General features: G+C 34.1%; 1 protein-coding gene and 1 long non-coding RNA gene across 2 annotated transcripts; one reads left to right on the top strand and one right to left on the bottom strand.

Moving 5' to 3' along the window:
• Positions 1–4,314: 4,314 nt before the first annotated feature.
• Positions 4,315–5,673, bottom strand: LOC120635465. Its single transcript, XR_005659283.1, has 2 exons — positions 5,629–5,673; positions 4,315–4,506 (listed from the first exon to the last, which is right to left on the bottom strand). It is a non-coding gene; the product is annotated as an uncharacterized LOC120635465 (long non-coding RNA).
• An 8,194-nt stretch (positions 5,674–13,867) lies between these two features.
• On the top strand, positions 13,868–15,178 carry LOC120635304. Its single transcript, XM_039906274.1, has one exon. It carries the CDS (start codon positions 14,057–14,059, stop codon positions 15,146–15,148), a length of 1,092 nt encoding a protein of 363 aa, XP_039762208.1. The 5' UTR covers positions 13,868–14,056; the 3' UTR covers positions 15,149–15,178.
• Positions 15,179–21,411: the final 6,233 nt, after the last annotated feature.

The following is a 21,411-nucleotide window of genomic DNA, read 5'->3' as shown; positions in this document are numbered from 1 at the left end:
TTGAGGTTGACAGCAAAGAGGTTATGTACTCCACCGGATATCTCTCCAACTGAGGGAATCTCTCATGGAGTGTAAAGTTTGCTTCCAAAACGGTGGTCCAGTAGGCTGCTACCGGGTTATGATCCTTTTGGGCAGCAGACATTCCAGTGGAGAAGACACCTGCTATGTCTCCATTTATGGAGGGGATTAGACAATCCCCTCCATAGATTCGCCTCACTGGCTATACGGGATATGCGCTTCAGGGCAGAGCTAACCTGAGCCCCTTTTACGAAGAACTCTCGACCATACTCTAGGAGTATCCCTGACACCCATGTCTCCTCGAGCTTCATAATGATACCAGCACCCGTGCACAAATCCCTGAGTACTGTTTGGAACCAGGTGATATATTCCGTCTTCGTCATCCTGAGGTCCTCCAGTGTTTTTCTAGAAGGAATGCGCAGATATATGACTTGGTTGTCTCCCTGTCCTGTTAAAGTGGCGACGGTGTTGCATCTCCAAGATGCTATTAGAATGAGCATAATAGTTAGTAGAGTCCATCCTTTCTGCCTCAACCCCTCCATCCAAGCCTCTGGACCGGGCACACATCGACGGGAGACATTCACGGGGTCCCCATCCTCTCCTTGCCTGGGGGGTTGAACCTGTCTTGGAAAAGAAGGACGCTTATCAACGGGAACATCTGCGTGAACGAGAACACACCCTTCAGTCCCACAAGTCTGTCAAGCTCCTCCATCAATGGGGTCACCCCTTCCCATCGAAAGCTGGTACACCAGGAGGAGAAGTCTATAGATATAAAGACGTGACACCCTTCTTCGTTGTCTGGAGAGTTGGCCATTTTGATAAGGCGTTTCATCAGACCATCCTCGCTTTTGGTCATCGTCTGATGAGGGATGAACTTAAAGATGTTCTTAATATTGTTTTCAGTTGCCACCTGGTAAAGTCTCATCTCCAGGGTCATCTTCCCGAAAAACCTGGCTTTCCTCTTCTTCATCTCGCGCTCCTTGGCAACACCCACGCAGACCCTCCAGTTACGAGGTATAGTACCTGTAGAGATGATGTCTACTATCTCTTTAACGTTGACTTCCTCTCGAGATATATACTGCAGGATGACGTTACTGCTCTCCCTGGGAGGTCCACGCGGGAAGAAGCCGTGGAGTGTTCTGTGTGCTTGGGTATCGTACTCGTAGATCCAATGATCTCTTCCGGCTATAACTGATTTATCGGAGAGGAGGTCCGCTGTGTATACTTGGTAATCGAAAGCAAGTGTAGGGCCCATCTGGACAAGTTTGAACATCTCAGGCGTCCAGGGGTCCGTTGGTGACTCTCCCCAGTATCCGCCTCCGTGGCACTCCTTTACCTTTGGATCCGCACCTTCTAAGAAAAGTAAGTTTGGCCACCTTCTCCTCATCTTATAATAGTTTCTCGAGAACTCTAATACGAATGCAGACCTAGCCAACTCTCCTGTCTGCTCAAGATCTTCTTTCCTCACCGTCCCTTTTTCATACCAGGTCGCAACGCTCTCGTCCATAACCAACTCGGGGTGGCCAAAGCGCTTCGTCATACCAGTGAGTTCCAGTGCGACGTGGCAATCTATATGGTTTGTCAAAGGTCGGGTCGCAAGTTGTAGGAGGTAAGAATCTTTATACTTACTTGTAATGTCTTCCATAGAGAGTAAGAAGGCGGGGTCCGACTCCATGTATTTTAAGATGGTCCCTATGACCAAGGGTTGCCAGGCTTTAAGGATGTCAAAGACGTCATCTTTGTATAGTTCAATGTCCCTCAGGACAGAAGTTATTATGTTTGCTACCTCATTGTAGAGCCCGAAGAAAGGCTGACTGTTACATTAAGGTATTGTAAATGAAACACATTATTCATTATGATTACCCAAATCTTTAATTCTTAAATCTAGATGCGGGAAGCGCAAGACCGGTAGTTAACAATGATGAATCAAAATTTCTAAGTGGATCAGTTCTGCAATATTTGGTCGATTTCGCCAATTGAGTGTGCTGTTTCTGCTGATTGTTTGCAGAATCTGCTGATTGAATTGCAGAATCTGCTGATTGAATTGCATAATAACCTTGAGTTTCAATAGATTCGGGTGACTGCATGGACGAATAGGTGCTTGTATTCGTAGTACTACTCGTATATGCTTAGTATACCGGCGATGACACCTCTGCTGTATATATTGTAGGTGTCGGTTCGTATGTACCATACCCACGATGATTGTAAGAATGCGTAGTTTGGGACATGTTCTATGGGTATTTTTTTTAAATTGATTTTATAAATCAAATTCATCACTTCTATTCTAAACTAATATAGGATTGGGGAACTCGAAATAACAATCCCATTTCTAATATTAAATACATAATAACTGTTTATTATGAATATGAAACACATTTACGTTATAAGTTTTACATCTTCCGTTAGTAGCTTAGATTTCGACAGTCAACAGTTTGAACTTGTCTAAGCATAGACAATAATGTTGCTAGTAACATAAAATACAAAGGCGAATGGCCACAGCCCTCCATTACGGAGACAATAAAATTGGTAAAATTTTAAACAACAGAACAAACACATAAATCTAAAATAAAACATATTACAAACGTAACCGTAATATTAAGTCTTACACAATATAATAAGAAAAATCTTAAACTTCAATAGGAGTTTTAAATCTAACGCTTCTGCCAGAACGGTTTGTATATGGTTTTTGCTTAGACTATGTCCCATCGTCGGCCGAGATTGGAGTTTCCTTGGTTTCAACGGCGGGAGTTGTTGTGTCTGCACAGGGGTTAGGTAAAATGTACGCTGGCTTTATGTGGTCGATGCTTACCACAACCTCTCTGTACCTATCAATATAGTAATTTTTTTGTCGTTTCTATTGAGCAACTTGTAAGGACCATTATAAGGTGGCCTTAAAGAGGGTCGTACCGTATCGTCTCGCAACCAAACGTGAGAATAATCGGAAAGGTCCTTAAAAACAAAAGAAGACCTCTGCCCGTGTCTTGAAATCGGCACCGGTCGCAAGCGTGCCATATGCTGCCGGAGCTGTGCTATAAACCGAGATGGATCTTCATTCGGAATGGGACTGGGCGCTGGAGCAATAAACTCACCAGGTAGGCACAAGGGTTCCCCGTACACTAATTCGGCAGCAGAAGCATGTATATCTTCTTTCAGAGCTGAGCGCATACCAAGAAGCACGACCGGTAAAACGTTGGACCATGTGTACTGATGACGCATCAAAATCTTTCTGTAAAATTTTACCTTGGGCTGACAATCCGTGACAAACAGACGGCGTGAAATAAGGTCGCAATCCGCAGCCGCCTCTACCGATCGCGTTGGTCGTTTCCCGACTCTGCTTCCCAGTCACAAGGGCTGATACACTTTGAGGCTTTGCTGCCAAATTTCTTGTGATACCAGCACAGTTGGGAACCAGAGCGAGAAGAAGCCTGTTGTCGTTGCGGGCGAGAACGAGAGGACGACCTTGGCTGTCTTGTAAACTCAACCATTTTTTTCATAAGGTAATCCATTTGCTGCCGTAATAGTTGCACATCTGTATGTGCAACAGCTGCATTTACGGAGGAGGAGGGAAAACAGGAGATCGAGTTTTAGGTAAAGTTCATACCGTGCATCCCGGAAATACTGAATGATATCACCTGCGTCTTCTCTTACATGAGATTCGAGGTCCTACATCATTTTCTGCTTTGAAAACTGTTGATGTAGCATGTGTCATGCAACATTTCAAGCAGCATGTAGAGCACTTGGTCTTCTAAAAGATGGTGCTAATTGGTATCGCACTCTGGATGAAGCTTGCATCTCTGATTCACCCTACAAGAACCGTATGGTGTTTGCCATTATGTTAGTTTTTTTTCACGTTGACGAACCACCAAAATTATGGGAGAAGTATGGAGATTATTTTTCGAAGATATTAAGAGACGGTGGAAATGTTGAACTGTTACTTGACGTTATTTACGACAGATGTCTCATACTACTTGAAGATATTGTTATATATGTCTGGAAAAACACTTCTTCAGTTCGGTCTCCACTCTCCAACCCGAGATGAAAGGTTTATTGTCACTAATCGTCAATATTTGCGTGAATTGGCTTACGACACCGTCTTAAATAGACGGAATCGTTAACCAGAGTTGTAGCAGAAAATGTTCCTAAATGAAATCTAGAACAGGAAAAAGTTTAATTCGATTATACTCGTATCTGATACTGGGCAGTTGCATTTTTTGTTTTATTGTATTAGGCTACGTCCTGTCCTCTCCCACACTCGAGACTTTGTAGTGTATGTACCGAAATGAAATTATCAAATTGTTGATTGGATTATTTAATTTGCGTAAAGCGTTGGAAAGTGTTTGAAATTGACTAGCCTCGGATTTTGGCCACCGCCTGCTCTCAAAGCTCTTATAGACTTGATAGGCATTGTGAAAGATCTTCTTGTGTCATTCCAATTTTCTACAAATGCGATATCATGAAGTGGTATTGGCGAAACTGTCAAATGCGATACTGTAAAAAACATAAACATATCACATAAAAAATAAAATGTTACTATCTTGGAATTGATTTCGCAGAGAAGGGGAAGTGAGTATTGAGGGACATGAAGTGAAGAGGTGGGGGACGAGGCGAGGCAAAATTAGATTTCATTTAGTTTTTTTTTTTTTTTTCTTTTTAAATTTAGTTTTATTTATTTTTGACATGTATTTATTTTAATTGCATTCAACAGTATGTCGTAACTGATCTTAAATTGTATGGGTAAAGCCTGAAATAAATGATTATTATTATTATTATTACACGCGTGCGCAAAATCTTTGCGACGTTGAGTTCAATATTCAATTGTAAAAAAAATCGTGTTAAAGGTTGCTGTTGATCGCTCTAAATAACTTATTTAATTTATTTCCAACTCTTAAATAACAAAAAATATATTAAACCCACATTTTCAAGTATATTTAAAAATTAAACAGTAAAATGATGTTGAAAAAGAGCAATCTGCTGAATTTCTTGCTGACTATTCTCGGTGGAATCTGCCTTCCGAACCGGTGGTAGAGTCACTACGAACAGACTGACTTGACATCTCAAAAGTGCTTAAAAACTGGGCCTACTTGAAATAAATGAATTATGAATTTTAAAAAAAATATTGTTCTTTGTTTTGTATCTTACTTGAATAAATTGAATTCGGTTGAGCTTGAGATCTTTATATACAGTTCAATAACATTAAAAAATATGATCAATCTATACTTACATTATGGAAATTTTATATTTTCTATTTAAAGTAATGAAAAGTGAAAATTGCAAAATGAACTGACGTTTTTCTTTTTTTAATAGTGATGGACCGTAGTGTATCGTCACAAATATCAATATACTGCCACAGTAAAGAAATATGCGTCCAAATTGTAACTTGAAAATCCATATTGCCCGAATCAAATCAAATCAGAAATACTTTAGTGCACACAAATACAGAAGTAAATAAACAAGAACAAAGGTATGCCCGACATAGCATGCTATGTAATAAGGGGTTCGTTTCATAACTTGTAGCTAAGAAATTGTGTAAAATTGTAAAATCTTAAAACAATATTGACAATAAATCCGAAGAAAATATCATCGACTTTGAAATAAAAATATTTAACTTACGCAGACAGAAAATCGAACATATGATTATGCACGATTGCATTCTATGGCTTTTGAATTTTAATTGAATTCTCGTAATCTTAATAATTATAAAGAAATTAAAAACTCTTGCCAATAACATCAGTGATGTCATAAAAATTGTAATGAAGTACAAAGTGTGTTTTCACAAATGTCCCACAAATTAAAGCATTCGCTGTGATAAATACTTTCACGTAGTTTGAAAAGATACAAAACGCAAATGAATTTTGATGTTGAAGATTGACGAGATACCTGAATTGATTAGTAAAATTAATAGAGGCGTTTGCCAGTCTTAAAGTTTTGATCTTAGTAATAGAAAAATTTAAAATTTTATATAGATAAAAATTTACGAATTGTTGACCTTATTGTGAGACCCGATCTCGGACTATGAATTTAGGATGTTTCATTGTAAGTTATTTAATATAAGACGTATAAACCTTAAGCAAAAGATTTAATAGCTTTGTACAATTTAAAACTGTAAATAATACTGATTAAAATACCATTATAAATACACGTAGCGTAAGGTTCAGTTTTCTTTAAGTAAAACTATTAATAATTTTACATTTAACCAAACTCCACAACACTGTATAATACTGGTTTTTAGTTTAATTCGTATGATTTCGTCAACTGAAACAACTTTAATGTTTTGCTCTGTAACAACAAAGATTTATTTCGTTACTTTTATTACATTACGCTACAATTAAATTTTTAGTCAAATATGTAAAAACACTCCTACCTGTAACAACAAAGAAACGACTTTCAAAGTTTATTTCTTAAGTAAATTCACAAATAGTTTTTTAATTTATTCCGTTATATCCGTTTTTATAAGTCACGCACAATGGCACATAAAAATTGTCTTTTTTTGACTGCCATATTCGTTACTGTTTTATCATCACTTTTGAACGGCTTGGATCATGGGAAAATTTAAATTAGAGAATATTGAAACTCAAAAGAAATATACTTTCTTTACAAGTGTATATTTTTTTTTTCTCTGATGGACACTTTCCGATAACCACCTTAGGGGTTGCTACGGCGTCACCGGGGGAGTGGAGCGAGCGCGAGAGCTCGCCATGAGTAGAGCCCCAGGGCGCAAAGAAGTACACATCAAACAGCGTCTTCGCCGATGTTTGTTGCGTGTGTGTGTGTGTGTGTTGTTGGGACAACTTGTCGGTAGTTATTTTATCGTCAGGGTCGTCAAGGACATGCTTCGGACGTCGCCGCTTGAGCTCGACGTCGGGGGCGGGGGTATAAGTGGACGCCTCGACCACTAGGGGTTGTGGTGTCGGACTGCGTTTTCAAAGTTTAGTACTTTGATAATAATTTCATGTACTGGGCTATGGTGGGAAGATCGAGGTCTCGGTGGAGATCTACGTTGCGCATGAACCACGGGCTGTCCGTGGCCATGCGCATGATTATGACTCGGAAGGGTCTGAAGAATATAGTGATGAAGAAGTGTATTCGCAAGGAGTTCATGAAGAGGTGTTATCTTCAAGTTCAGAAGAATCTAGCGGCAGTTATGTTAGTATTTTTGATACAAAAATGAAGTCGAAAACGACCAGTCGTAGACCACGCGCTGGTGATGTACCAGCTCAACCTTCAAGGTCACAGGCATCAAAGCGAGGTTCGAGTGAGTCAGGCGGTAGCCCTATTATTCGACCTAAGCAACTGAAAGCAATGGTTAGTGATGGCCGCAAGGGAGCGAATATACCAGGTACGCGTGATACATCAACTCAGTCTTCAACGTTACCAGATTTCTCAGCATCAAGGCCTGCGTTTCGCCAACTAGAATTTGACAGACTGGACAATTATGAGATCAACTGCGAAATTGAACGTCTTTCATCGCCCTCTATCGTACAAGATAATGGAGACGTACTGCCCGATTTGCCAGAGAATCTATCCTTGGGTAACATTTCTACGCCTAGCGTATCGCTTCTGAGATCTAATGCGGTGACTCCGAACTTCTCGTCAGAGCATAATGACGCCCCTCCGGCTTTTCCCGCTCTAAGACCTGAAAGTAGTAGACTTGCCAAGCGATAACCATGATGCCCCGTCACCTCAAAATTCACGCAATAACTCACCTTCTCATCAAGGAGCCACTACCACCTGGAGCTCTAACCCAAATTCAATGAAAACTATCGACTTTACCACGGAACAACAACTCTTGGTGCCGCCTCCAACAGATCCTTACGATGCGTTCCGTTTATTTATTGATGATGATTTATTAGATCTGATTGTTCGAGAGACGAATGCAAATGCAGTAAGAGTGGGTGCTGCAGATAATGTAAAGCGCAACTCACAAATAAACAACTGGAAAGTTTTAACTAAAGAAGAACTGATGACATTTCTCGGACTCCTTTTGCACACTGGAACAATTCGGCTAAATAGTATATGCGATTACTGAAAACGGCACTATTTATTTAATATTCCATGCTTCGGTAAATTTATGTCTCGAAACCGTTTCTTATTGATATAACGATGCCTGAACTTCACGTCGGAAACAAGCGAAGAAGACCGCCTAATAAAAATTCGACCATTTATGGATCATTTTAATAATAAAATGATAAATATTTATTGTCCGAGTAAACAGGTAACATTGGATGAGTCCATGGTTTTGTGGCGCGGACGACTGCTGTTCAGACAGTACATTAAGAACAAAAGGCACAAATATGGCATCAATCTTTATGTCTTGGCAGAGCCAAATGGCACCGTTTTAAAATATCAAGTTTACGCAGGTGCCAATGATGAGACAGTCAGGACAGGGTCATGCCAGCAAGGTCGTCTTTAAACTCCTCGAAGAGAGACTAGATTCTGGCCACCATGTGTACATGGACAACTACTACAATTCTTATGGTTTGGCTGTGAAATTGCTAGATCGACAGACGTACTGCACAGGAACGTTAAGAAAAAACCGCAGAGATAATCCTGTTGAAATTGGGACTATCCCATTGAAAAAAGGAGAAAACAAATCCTTGTTTTTGAACGGGGTTCATATTGGTAAGTTACGTATTATATATTTCCACAGAACATGGTTACGAGATGCTGGAAACTACTTCCAAAAGGGGATCTGTAGTATTGAAACCAAGCGCAATTGTCCATTACAATAACTTTATGTCGGGCATAGATCTTCAAGATCAGATGCTCGCTTATTACCCAGTCCAAAGAAAGACGCTGCGCTGGTACAAGTGGCCCGAAAGGAATGCAAAGGCTGCAAAGCCCAGAAAAAGAGAGTGCAAACCATTTACGAATGTAAGCAATGTGAAGGTTCTCCAGGCTTCTGTACACAATGTTTCTGTCAGGCACATTCCTAAGTTTTTTTATTTTATTTTAAGTTTTTTTTCTTTGTGTACGTAACATACCGTGATTCAGAGTGTAATTTTTCAGTTAAAACTTATAATTAAGTATTAATGTTTTTTTGTTTGATTTTTATAATTGTAGATTTTAACGCTTCTTTGCATAGATTGATTAACATATCTTTCTAAATAAATAATTCTCCAGATGCATAATTGTTTTATTTACTTACTGTTTTTTTAAGTCACCACATGATGACATTTTAGTTAATAAACGATTGCCATCCCTAGCACTCGGATCCGAGTGTTCGGCACCCGACGTGCTGCATGCCGACCACTCGGATCCGAAAAATGTATTTTTTAATAAAAATAATAATATACATTCATACATATTTTCAAACATTCATATTTACTTAATCAAAATTCACCATAAATAGTTATGGCTTACGGCTATTACTTTGTATCCATTGTTTAAGCAATCAATGTGAAACTTGTTCAGCAGGACTTAAAAGTTCTTGTAATAGCTGTGAGGGCGATGAGCAAATACGACGCTGGCGTATGTCATAATGGGACGAATGCACGTTTTATACAAGGTTACCTTGTGACGGAGAGATAGTTTACTTTTACGGCAAATCATCGTATAGAGACGACCCATCACACTCGCAGCCTTGTTGCGGGCCTTGCGAATGTGCGCGGTGAAGCTCATTTATTATCGAACTGTTATAACGGGAATTAACTTTATCTTTTTAAAAAAAGGATAATTAATAACACTGAAAATAAAAGAAAGATATTCACTAGGTAGAATGTTTATTCACTTGTTACACACACACTTGACTTTTTGGCAACCGAATAACAACCCTGTCGCGGTTGTGGTCAATGAAGGACTGACGATGATTCCCGTCGCAGTTTTAGCTTACATGGAATGCGCTGATGTGTTACTTCGCATCAGCCCTTTCCTATGCAGTCGAAAGGTCCAACCATAAAAAAATGAACTTCTTCTGAAATGAATAAAAAATAATTTCGAAGTTTTTATTTTAAAAGAAGCTTAAGTAAATAATGTACTCAAGAATATAATGTATTTAAGTATATAATTTACATAAGTAAATAATGTACTTAAGTTTATAATGTAAATAAGTATATAATGTACTTAAGTAAATAATGTACTTAAGTAAATAATGTACTTAAGTATATAATGTGCTTAAGTAAATAATGTGCTTAAGTAAATAATGTACTCAAGTATATAATGTATTTAAGTATATAATGTACATAAGTGAATAATGTACACAAGTATATAATGTACATAAGTATATAGGTTTAGGTTAGGTTTAAAGACATTTATTTCCATAAAAAGACCTAAGTCACTTACATAGGAAACTTAGTTTTCTATGATAAATTAATACACTTCGCCATTAGACTAAACTAAATTCAATTTTACTATTATCTACTCATTCAATGTATTCGTCTTCAAATTTATTGGTATTACTTAATATATAAGAAGCTAATTTAGTTTTGAATGCATTGAATGAGTTTACATTTTTTATAAGTATAGGTATTTTATTATAAAATTTGGCGCCTTCAAAGGTAAGCCTTTAATTGCCTCTTATCTAAGTGATAGAATTCAAAGGGTATGCGTAAAAGACATAAAGTCTAAGGGACCTTAATGGGTGTCCCACAAGGCTCAATTTTGGGTTCCTTATTGTTTCTGGTGTATATAAACGATCTGCCACACCATGTCAGGGGCACTTGTGAGATTGTACTGTTCGCAGATGATACATCTCTCATTTTTAAGACTGATAGAAACAAAGATAATTTTGACGACGTAAACCGTGCATTGTCACATGTGTCAGACTGGTTTACTGTTAATAACTTACTTTTAAATGCAAAAAAAACAAAGTGTTGGGAATTTGTTTTGCCTAACGTAAAATAAATTGATAAAAACATCATAATAAATGGAGAAACACTTAAAATAGAAAACTCCACTGTTTTTCTAGGAGTGACCTTAGATTGTAAGGTACAGTGGGGTACCCATATAGAAAGCCTAGCGAGTAAACTCAGCTCGGCTGCATATGCAATCAGGAAAATTAGACAGCTTACCGATGTTGAAACAGCTAGGCTTGTTTATTTCGCATACTTTCACAGTATTATGTCCTATGGGATCTTGCTGTGGGGAAAAGCTGCAGATATTGAAAGTATATTTATACTACAGAAAAGAGCCGTACGATCAATATATAAACTTGGATCACGCGAATCGCTTCGTGAAAAATTTAAACAAATAGGTATTCTTACAGTAGCTTCGCAATACATTTATAATAATATAGTCTTTGTGAGACAAAATATTACTCTTTATAAATCAAAAGCTGAAATTAACAATCGACTTACCAGAAACGGTCATAAATTAGTGATATCTGCATATCGTCTGCGAAAGGTGCAGAACTCCTTTGTGGGGTTGAGTATACGCTTTTACAACATGATTCCTAAGGAAATTCTTGACCTACCAATGCATACATTTAAAAAATGTGTAAAAACGCATCTAGTACAGCGAGGTTACTATACATTTGATGAATTCCTCAATGACAAGGTAGAATGGAAGCAGCCGGCCTCGCTCTCATCTCCCGCAAGATAGCAAAATGATTGTAAATGTTAATGTTGGAAAAGAGCAACCACAGAGTTTCTTGCCGGCTCTTCACGGTAGAATCTGCTTTCCGAACCGGTGGTAGAGTCACAAAAACATACATACTTGACGTTTCAAAAGTGCTTATAAAGTAGGCCTACTTGAAATAAATGAATTTGAATTTGAATTTTGAATTTTAAGGGATTTTTTACCATAATTTGTACTTGTTCTAGGTAAGGTAAGAAAACTGGCTCGACGAGTTTTATTTTTCTTTTTAGTGAAAGTGATATTAGTGTGGATTGTTTTGTTTATTGATTTTCTAATAAAGATGCACGTGCTATATATATATAATTGATGAATGTTCATTATTTTAGTATCACTATAGATTTTTTTGGTGGAAGTTCGAAAAGATAATTCATTAAGTTCCACATTTGTTTCGGTTTGTTAAGACATTTCACAAATTGTTTATAATAGTAAGTATTTTTAGTAGTTTGTATATATTTAGATACAGAGGCTCTCTTTGCATTAAATTGTATTTTTAAGTTATCATCTTTTTTATTCTGCTTTAGTTTTACCCATAAATCATTATTTTCATATATCTCTTTAATTACCTCGCGATTTATCCAGTCTTTTTGTGGAGGATTTACAATTTTGGTTTTTAATATTTTACTTGAATCTGTGGCATTTATATTCATATAATTGTAAGTAATCGTTGCCTAAATTATCCAATTCAGTTTCGTTCAATAAGGTTGTCAGTTTATTATAGTCAACTGCTTGATATTGGAGTCGTAATTTTGGCGGAGGTTTAGTTTTTTTTATTTCCAAATATAATTGTTTATGGTCTGACATTGGCGAATCAATAAGAGCAAGGTGGAAAAAATCATGTTTCAAATTGGTTCTAACATGATCTATAATTGATTCTTTGTTAAGCATTCCCTTGTACAGTATTTGCCGCTTATTTTATTAAGTAGTATGTGTCCTGCACCTTTAATTAGCTCTTTATATTGATTGGTCCTGGTATCCTTTGTTAACAAGTCTATATTAAAATCCCCAAAGACGATGGCTCTAGTTTTTCCTTGAAGTTGGGACTCATACAAATAAAGAAAATGCTGAAAGTTTGCGTGTCCCGGATTGTAGATAACTCCTAAAAAAATTTAAAGCGTGATTTATGACTCTGTATACTTTGATAGTTATCAAGTACTTGGTAGGTATTCGTGGCTGCTTTTCTGGTTGGTGTTGAGTCAGGGCTTACTGTGTGGAGATTTTTGACAATTTGACGATTTTCGGAGTCCCATCTACGTATTTTATAGTAATGTCACTCTCGCCTTCGTTCTTGCGAACGGCTAATTGTTCTTGTAAGGTTTTAAGAAATTTTTGCTGTCCAGGAGTCTGGTCTGAAAAAATCTTAATATTTTCTGGCAACTTGTTTTTATTTCGTAGAATATTTCTGACGGGTCCTAGGGAATGAAGCATACTTTGATGCTTCGGGCTTTGTTGATGGTATATTTGCCAATCCTAAAAATTTTAGTAGGTTTCGAAATGTTTCCATCCACCAAAGAAGTAATTCTCTGGACTTCCATCTCATCTATTAACCTTCTTTCTTCAGTATTGGTAGCAAAGCAATAATGTACACAAGTATATAATGTATTTAAGAATATAATGTACAAAAGTAAATAATGTACTTAAGTATATAATGTATTTAAGTATATAATGGACATAAGTATATAATGTGCTTAAGTAAATAATGTACTTAAGTAAATAATGTACTCAAGTATATAATGTATTTAAGTATATAATATACTAAAGTAAACAATGTACTTAAGTATATAATGTGCTTAAGTAAATAATGTACTTAAGTAAATAATGTACTCAAGTATATAATGTATTTAAGTATATAATGTACATAAGTAAATAATGTACTTAAGTAAATAATGTAAATAAGTATATAATGTACTAAGGTATATAATGTACTAAAGTAAATAATATACACAAGTATATAATATACACAAGTATATAATGTACTAAAGTAAATAATGTATTTAAGTATATAATGTACACAAATATATAATGTACTAAAGTAAATAATGTACTGAAGTATATAATGTACTAAAGTATATGTCGGCGCGAAGGTGTCCTACACCTCATTTACCGGCGTCAAAATAATTAAGATTTATTAATTTACTTCTTTTAAACTGTTTCAATCACAAACTAAGCTTTTACTGACAATCATGTGTTAAAATTCACAACATAATTTTGTAAACACAATTAGTCTGTGTCAACAAGTTTTTACAACAGATGATTGTACTAGCATGCTTTGGTATAAGTACCGGTGGCCGATATCTCGCAGTGGATTATTACTCGAGATGTCGGACCGTTCGGACGTCTAAAAGTATATCTTAATAAAAACAGAAAACAACAAGTCAGTAAATAGTGACGTCAGTATCGCTGACGTCACTCTTTCTAAAAACAACTCTGAGGCTCTTGAGCCGTCATATATTATATACTAAAGTAAATAATGTTAACAAGTATCGCAACAACAGTACAGTCAGTACAGACAGACAAGTATCAGTCGTGTGCGCATAGTTGTCCAGTGTGCACGCGTACACATTCTACCTGCCGAACACCAGTGCAGTTGCGTTGTAAACAAGTGACAGTGGTTTCAAACCTTTCGTCTGTAAAAATGTTTTTATGTGGAAAATGTAACAATGATACAGAGGAGGCTATTCAATGTTGGGTCTGCAAGAAGTTTTTTGACTATCCTTGCTCAGGAATAACTGAAATAGGCTACCGCAAGCTGGGTGATCGACAAGCTACTTGGAAATGTGCGACATGCAAACTTGTTCAAGGTGCGAAAAAACAGCCGGGTTCTCCAGTTCCTTCCCCGACATCTCTGTCAATGGATACTGTGATGGCGGAGCTCACTAAGCTGTCACTTCAGTTGCAGCCCCTTCCAGAACTTTTCAAGGATATTCATTGCATTAAATCGGATATGGCTGCACTTTCGACTTCCACTCAGGAATTGATCAGTAGAATCGATAGACTGGAAAAAAGGATTGATAATATTGAGTCTGTAAGTGACGCCATGCCTGAGTTGAGGGTTGCCATATCTCAACTTCAAGAGCAGATAGATGAGCAGGATCAGTGGCTTCGATATAATAATATTGAGATAAAAGGTGTACCTGTAAAGCACAATGAAAACCTTTTCGATGTTTTGTCTAAAATAGGAACAAAGATAACCTTCCCTGTTTCTAAAAACAATATAAACTTCATCGCGCGTGTGCAGTCCCGAAATCCTTCTGAGAACAAAATCAAGCCTATAATTGTGTCTTTTATTAATAGATATCTTAAAGAAGATTTCGTAGCTGCTGGAAAGGCATTGAAGACACTCACAACATCTGATATCGGCATCCCAGGCAATACTAGAATCTTCATTAATGATCAGCTGACGGTCAAAAATAAACAGCTGTTATCTAAAACGAAACTCCTTGCTAAGGAGAAAAATTACCGTTTTGTTTGGGTGAAGCACTCCAAACTATTTGTAAGAAAAAACGAAACGTCCCCCGTCTTAAGTATCAAAGCAGAGAAAGATTTGACGAAAGTAAAATAAAGTTAGTAACTAAAATAACATTTATTAGAAGTATATACCTAGAAATAAACTTTAATCTTAACCTCATACCTCTTCGGACCGCAAGGTTGGGAAGCACTGGCGTTCTTATCTCGCTCCTTTGTTCGATGGGCGCAAGCTATTCATTTGTAATTCCGAGCGCCTCCGTAATTTTTGCAATGAATATTGCTAAGTTTGAACGGTGTTATGATAATTTATATTATTTCTACCTACGTTATGTAATTCATTCGAAAATATTGTTTTTTCTTAACCGAGTATTATTAACTGTTTGCATTGGTTACATTTTAATTTTATACACTGTTTACCATATTCAGGGCATTTGGAAACTAGTTGCGTATATTATTGCTATTAGAAGACGTCGATTTCTATTACACTATTTTATAGTTGTTAATGGATTACTATTAAGGTACACTGCAGAATTAAGAAGTGCACTTAAGTATGATAATACAAACAGTAGTTGGTGTAAGTTTCTCCATTGTTTATGTTTAAATACAACGTTTTTTACAAGAAACGGACCTACTATTTCTATTAATTTCAACATATTGTCATTGATAACCTATGTTGGTGTTGTAACTAAGTCGTGTGTATTTGGAAGGCTGCAGTATTCTTATTACTGTGTATTAATTACTATGGTCTATAAGTGGATTACTTTTAGGCTTATTTGGTTTTTTTATAGTTATTGTGTGCAGTGTTCACTCTAGCTAAACTCAACATTTATCACCAAAATGTTAGGGGATTGCGGACCAAGACGGACACTTTTTCCAGAAATATTTTATTGAATGGTTACGACATAATTACAGTGACGGAAACTTGGTTGCTTGATAGTGTTTCGGACACGGAACTTTTTGACACAAGATACTCTGTATGGCGTCGTGATCGTGATTACAAGCAAATGTGTCAGACAAGGGGAGGTGGTGTAGCTGTGGCTACTAAAAAGAGCCTGAATGTTGAATGTAGGTCGGATTGGCAATCCTCAGCTGAAGACCTCTGGGTTTCAGTCACTTATCACAACAAAAATCGTAACACTTCGCGTATTCATATTTGCACTATATATCTCTGTGCGGAGAATAAAGGTAATTCATTTGATCAACAATTGGATAACTTTTTGATCAATCTTGAAAAATTAACTAATGAACATCCTAATGATATGTTCTTAATTTTAGGTGATTTTAACATGAGTTCCATTCGATGGAATGAAACTGAAGAGGGCCTTCAAGCTTATAATTTAAATGATAATAATTCAAGGAACTTTATTGATACATTAAGTTTATGTAACCTTAATCAATTTAACAATATTAAAAATAACTTCGGTCGCATATTGGACTTAGTCTTATCGAATGATTCAGTGACTGTTTTACATTGTGATGACCCTCTAGTACCTGAAGATCCATACCATAAGGCCCTTTGTATCAATTTACCGTTCTTTTCCATCCAGACACTTCCATTGTCATCTAGAACTATGTATGCATATAAAAGAGGTAACTTTTCTCAGATTAATGAAGCCTTATCGAATTATGACTGGGATACTCTATTGCATGTCGGGGATCTTGAATCTGTTGTCAAATCGTTCTATAAAATTTTGTATGAACTGCGAGATAGATTTGTTCCCTTAATCAAAAATAAAAGCAATAAATATCCATCCTGGTATAGTATTCCACTTATTAAAGCAATTAAAGAGAAATACAAACATTTAGTTAAATATCGTACGTATAAAAACCTAGAAGACAGGCTTTCATTCGATATATTAAGAACCAGAGTCAAACTACTTGAAGATAACTGTTACTCATATTACATTAATTCACTTGAAGAGTCTCTCACGAAAGATTCTCAATTATTCTGGTCACATGTTAAGCGTAGTATTGCCAAACGTGCAACTAGCTTCTATCCTAAGTCTATGACTTATTCCCATTCTAAATCTGACACTGGAACAGGTATATGTGAACTCTTTTCATCATACTTTCATTCAACCTATCAACAAGTAACTTCTTCATCTTCGCATGTGCAGCCAGGAGATTCTATTACAACTGACATTTATACAATTGAATTCATTCCCCAAGTTATAGAAAAAGCCCTAAAATCTTTAAAACCTAATAAATCAGCTGGCCCAGATGAAATTCCTGCCATTTTTCTGATTAGTTGTGCGCATAGTTTATCAGTTCCCCTTTCTATTCTTTTTCGGAGGTCTATATCTGAAGGATATATGCCTTCTCTTTGGAAATCTGCTTATATTACCCCTATTCACAAGAATGGCCCAAGAAATATGGTAGAGAATTATCGCCCAATCTCTAAACTTTGCCTTGTGGCCAAAGTTTTGGAACGTATTGTATATAATCAATGCTATAATGTCCTAAAGTCGCAATTTAGTCAGAACCAACATGGTTTCATAAAGGGTAGATCTACGGTCACAAACTTGGCACTATTCTTAGATTTTCTTACTGATAAGTTAGATAGTCGTGACCAAGTTGATGCTGTATATACTGACTATAGCAAAGCTTTTGACAGGATTGACCACATCTTGCTTCTAAAAAAACTGGCCTCCCTTGGGATCAGAGGGGATTTGTTTCGCTGGTTTTCTTCTTATATTAATAACAGACTTCAAACAGTTGTGTTAAATGGTTTTAAATCAAATTGGATGGCAGTACCGTCGGGTGTGCCCCAAGGGTCCTTGTTGGGACCCTTTTTATTCACTATTTTTATTCATGATATCGATCTCTGCTTTATACATTCAAAATTTTTACTTTTTGCTGATGACTTGAAGGTATTTCGTACAGTCAATAATGTTAAAGATGCGGAACTATTACAAGCTGACTTGTTTAGATTAGATGATTACTGCATTGAAAATAAACTTGATCTTAATGTCTCTAAGTGTAACTCTATATCTTTTACTAGGAAAAGGGAACCTTTTCTCTATGACTACATTTTAAAACATCAAAACCTTAACAGAACTGATATTATAAGAGATCTCGGGGTACTCCTCGACACTAAAGTAATTTTTGATTATCATATAGATGCTATTGTGACCAAAGCATTTAAAGCTTTAGGTTTTATTATACGTGTTAGTAAACCATTCAAAAAAATGAAAACCATCAAAATCCTCTACTGTTCACTGGTCCGTAGTCAACTAGAGTATGCTTGCCAAATATGGAATCCTGCGTATCACATTTATATCAATAAATTAGAAAGTATTCAAAAGAAATTTATTAGATTCCTTAAGCACAAATTTCACCTTCCTAAAACTTCCTACGAAATATCATGTTCGGATTTACACCTTGTACCCCTTCATACACGTAGAAACATTGCCGACGTTTGTCTCGTACTTAACATTGTTAGAGGGTCAATAAATAGTCCGGAATTACTTACTAAGTTAGATTTATTTGTACCCTCGCGATTACCTAGGCATAAAAAGATTCTGCACGTACCCTTAACTAAAACTAAGAATAGATTTAATTACTTTATAATCCGTGTCTCTCGCCTTCTTAATTCTGTTTACAATGACCCCGAAATTGACTTATTTTATAGTAATATGAATAGTGTACGTCGCAACTTAGTAGGTAAACTGTTGCATGCTAGGTAAACTTAACACTTTGTTTTAGTTTGCTGCGTTTTTGCTGGGTTCTATCAGGTACCCTTGTTTATATAAGACTTATCTGTGGAAACCTGTTATTAGTTTTAAGTCAATCAATCTGTTAACTAGTTAGTATCTACAACTGTTGGTTTTCCAATTAAAGAAAAAATAAAATAAAAAATAAAATAAAATAATGTACTAAAGTAAATATTGTACTTAAGTATATAATGTACTTAAGTAAATAATGTACTTAAGTAAATAATGTACTTAAGTAAATGATATACTTTAAATAATGTACTTAAGTATAAAATGTGCTTTAGTAAATAATGTACATAAGTAAATAATGTACTCAAGTATATAATGTACATAAGTAAATAATGTACTTAAGTATATAATGTAAATAAGTATATAATGTAATAAAGTATATAATGCACTTAAGTATATAATGTATTTAAGTATATAATGTAAATAAGTATATAATGTTGTTAAAAATATAATGTACTTAAGTATATAATGTACTCAAGAAATTAATGTTAATAAGTATATAATGTACTTAAGTAAATAATTTTAATAAGTATATAATGTACTTAAGTATATAATGTACTTAAGTAAATAATGTACTTAAGTATATAATGTAAATAAGTATATAGTGTACTTAAGTATATAATGTATTTAAGTATATAATGTACTTAAGTAAATAATGTAAGTAAGTATATAATGTACGTAAGTAAATAATGTACTTAAGTATATAATGTATTTAAGTATATAATGTATTTAAGTATATAATGTAAATATGGATATAATGTACTTAAGTATATAATGTACTTAAGTAAATAATGTAAGTAAGTATATAATGTACTTAAGAAATTAATGTTAATAAGTATATAATGTACTTAAGTAAATAATGTAAATAAGTATATAATATAATTAAGAAATTAATGTTAATAAGTGTATAATGTACTTAAGTATATAATGTGCTTAAGTAAATAATGTACATAAGTAAATAATGTACTCAAGTATATAATGTACATAAGTAAATAATGTACATAAGTAAATAATGTACTTAAGTATATAATGTAAATAAGTATATAATGTACTTAAGTATATAATGTAAATAAGTATATAATGTAATAAAGTATATAATGCACTTAAGTATATAATGTTGTTAAAAATATAATGTACTTAAGTATATAATGATAATAAGTAAATAATGTACTAAAGTATATAATGGTTTTAAGTATATAATGTACTTAAGTAAATAATGTACTTAAGTATATAATGTAAATAAGTATATAGTGTACTTAAGTATATAATGTATTTAAGTATATAATGTACTTAAGTAAATAATGTAAGTAAGTATATAATGTACGTAAGTAAATAATGTACTTAAGTATATAATGTATTTAAGTATATAATGTATTTAAGTATATAATGTATTTAAGTATATAATGTTAATAAGTATATAATGTACTTAAGTATATAATGTAAATATGTATATAATGTACTTAAGTAAATAATGTAAGTAAGTATATAATGTACTTAAGAAATTAATGTTAATAAGTATATAATGTACTTAAGTAAATAATGTAAATAAGTATATAATATAATTAAGAAATTAATGTTAATAAGTGTATAATGTACTTAAGTATATAATGTGCTTAAGTAAATAATGTACATAAGTAAATAATGTACTCAAGTATATAATGTACATAAGTAAATAATGTACTTAAGTAAATAATGTACTTAAGTAAATAATGTACTTAAGTAAATAATGTAAATAAGTATATAATGTACTAAAGTATATAATGTACTTAAGAATATAATGTATTTAAGTATATAATGTACTTAAGTATATTATGTAAATATGTATATAATGTAGTTAAGTATATAATGTACTTAAGTAAATAATGTAAGTAAGTATATAACGTACTTAAGAAATTAATGTTAATAAGTAAATAATTCACTTAAGTATATAATGTAAATAAGTATATAATGTAAATAAGTACATTATATACTTAAGTATATAATGTACTTAAGTATATAATGTACTTAAGTATATAATGTACTAAAGTATATAATGTACTAAAGTATATAATGTACTTAAGTATATAATGTACTTAAGTATATAATGATAATAAGTAAATAATGTACTAAAGTATATAATGTAAATAAGTAAATAATGTACTCAAGTAAATAATGTACTTAAGTAAATAATGTACTTAAGTAAATAATGTAAGTAAGTATATAACGTACTTAAGAAATTAATGTTAATAAGTAAATAATTCACTTAAGTATATAATGTAAATAAGTATATAATGTAAATAAGTATATAATGTACTAAAGTATATAATGTACTAAAGTATATAATGTACTTAAGTATATAATGTACTTAAGTATATAATGTACTTAAGTATATAATGTACTAAAGTATATAATGTACTTAAGTATATAATGATAATAAGTAAATAATGTACTAAAGTATATAATGTAAATAAGTAAATAATGTACTCAAGTAAATAATGTACTTAAGTATATAATGTAAATAAGTATATAATGTACTAAAGTAAATAATGTAAATACGTTCATAATGTACTTAAGTATATAATGTACTTAAGTATATAATGTACTTAAGTATATAAAGTACTTAAGTATATAATGATAATAAGTAAATAATGTACTA

The sequence above is a fragment of the Pararge aegeria genome, chromosome 26 (assembly GCF_905163445.1).
Source record: "Pararge aegeria chromosome 26, ilParAegt1.1, whole genome shotgun sequence".
In the NCBI taxonomy this organism is placed as follows: domain Eukaryota; kingdom Metazoa; phylum Arthropoda; class Insecta; order Lepidoptera; family Nymphalidae; genus Pararge; species Pararge aegeria.
The sequence above is the reverse complement of the archived record's forward strand: the minus strand, read 5'-3'. Positions and strand labels throughout refer to the sequence as shown.

Coding starts and splice junctions, on each gene's coding strand:
- LOC120635304 (XM_039906274.1), top strand. CDS start 14,057: ATGTTAACAAGTATCGCAACAACAGTACAGTCAGTACAGACAGACAAG.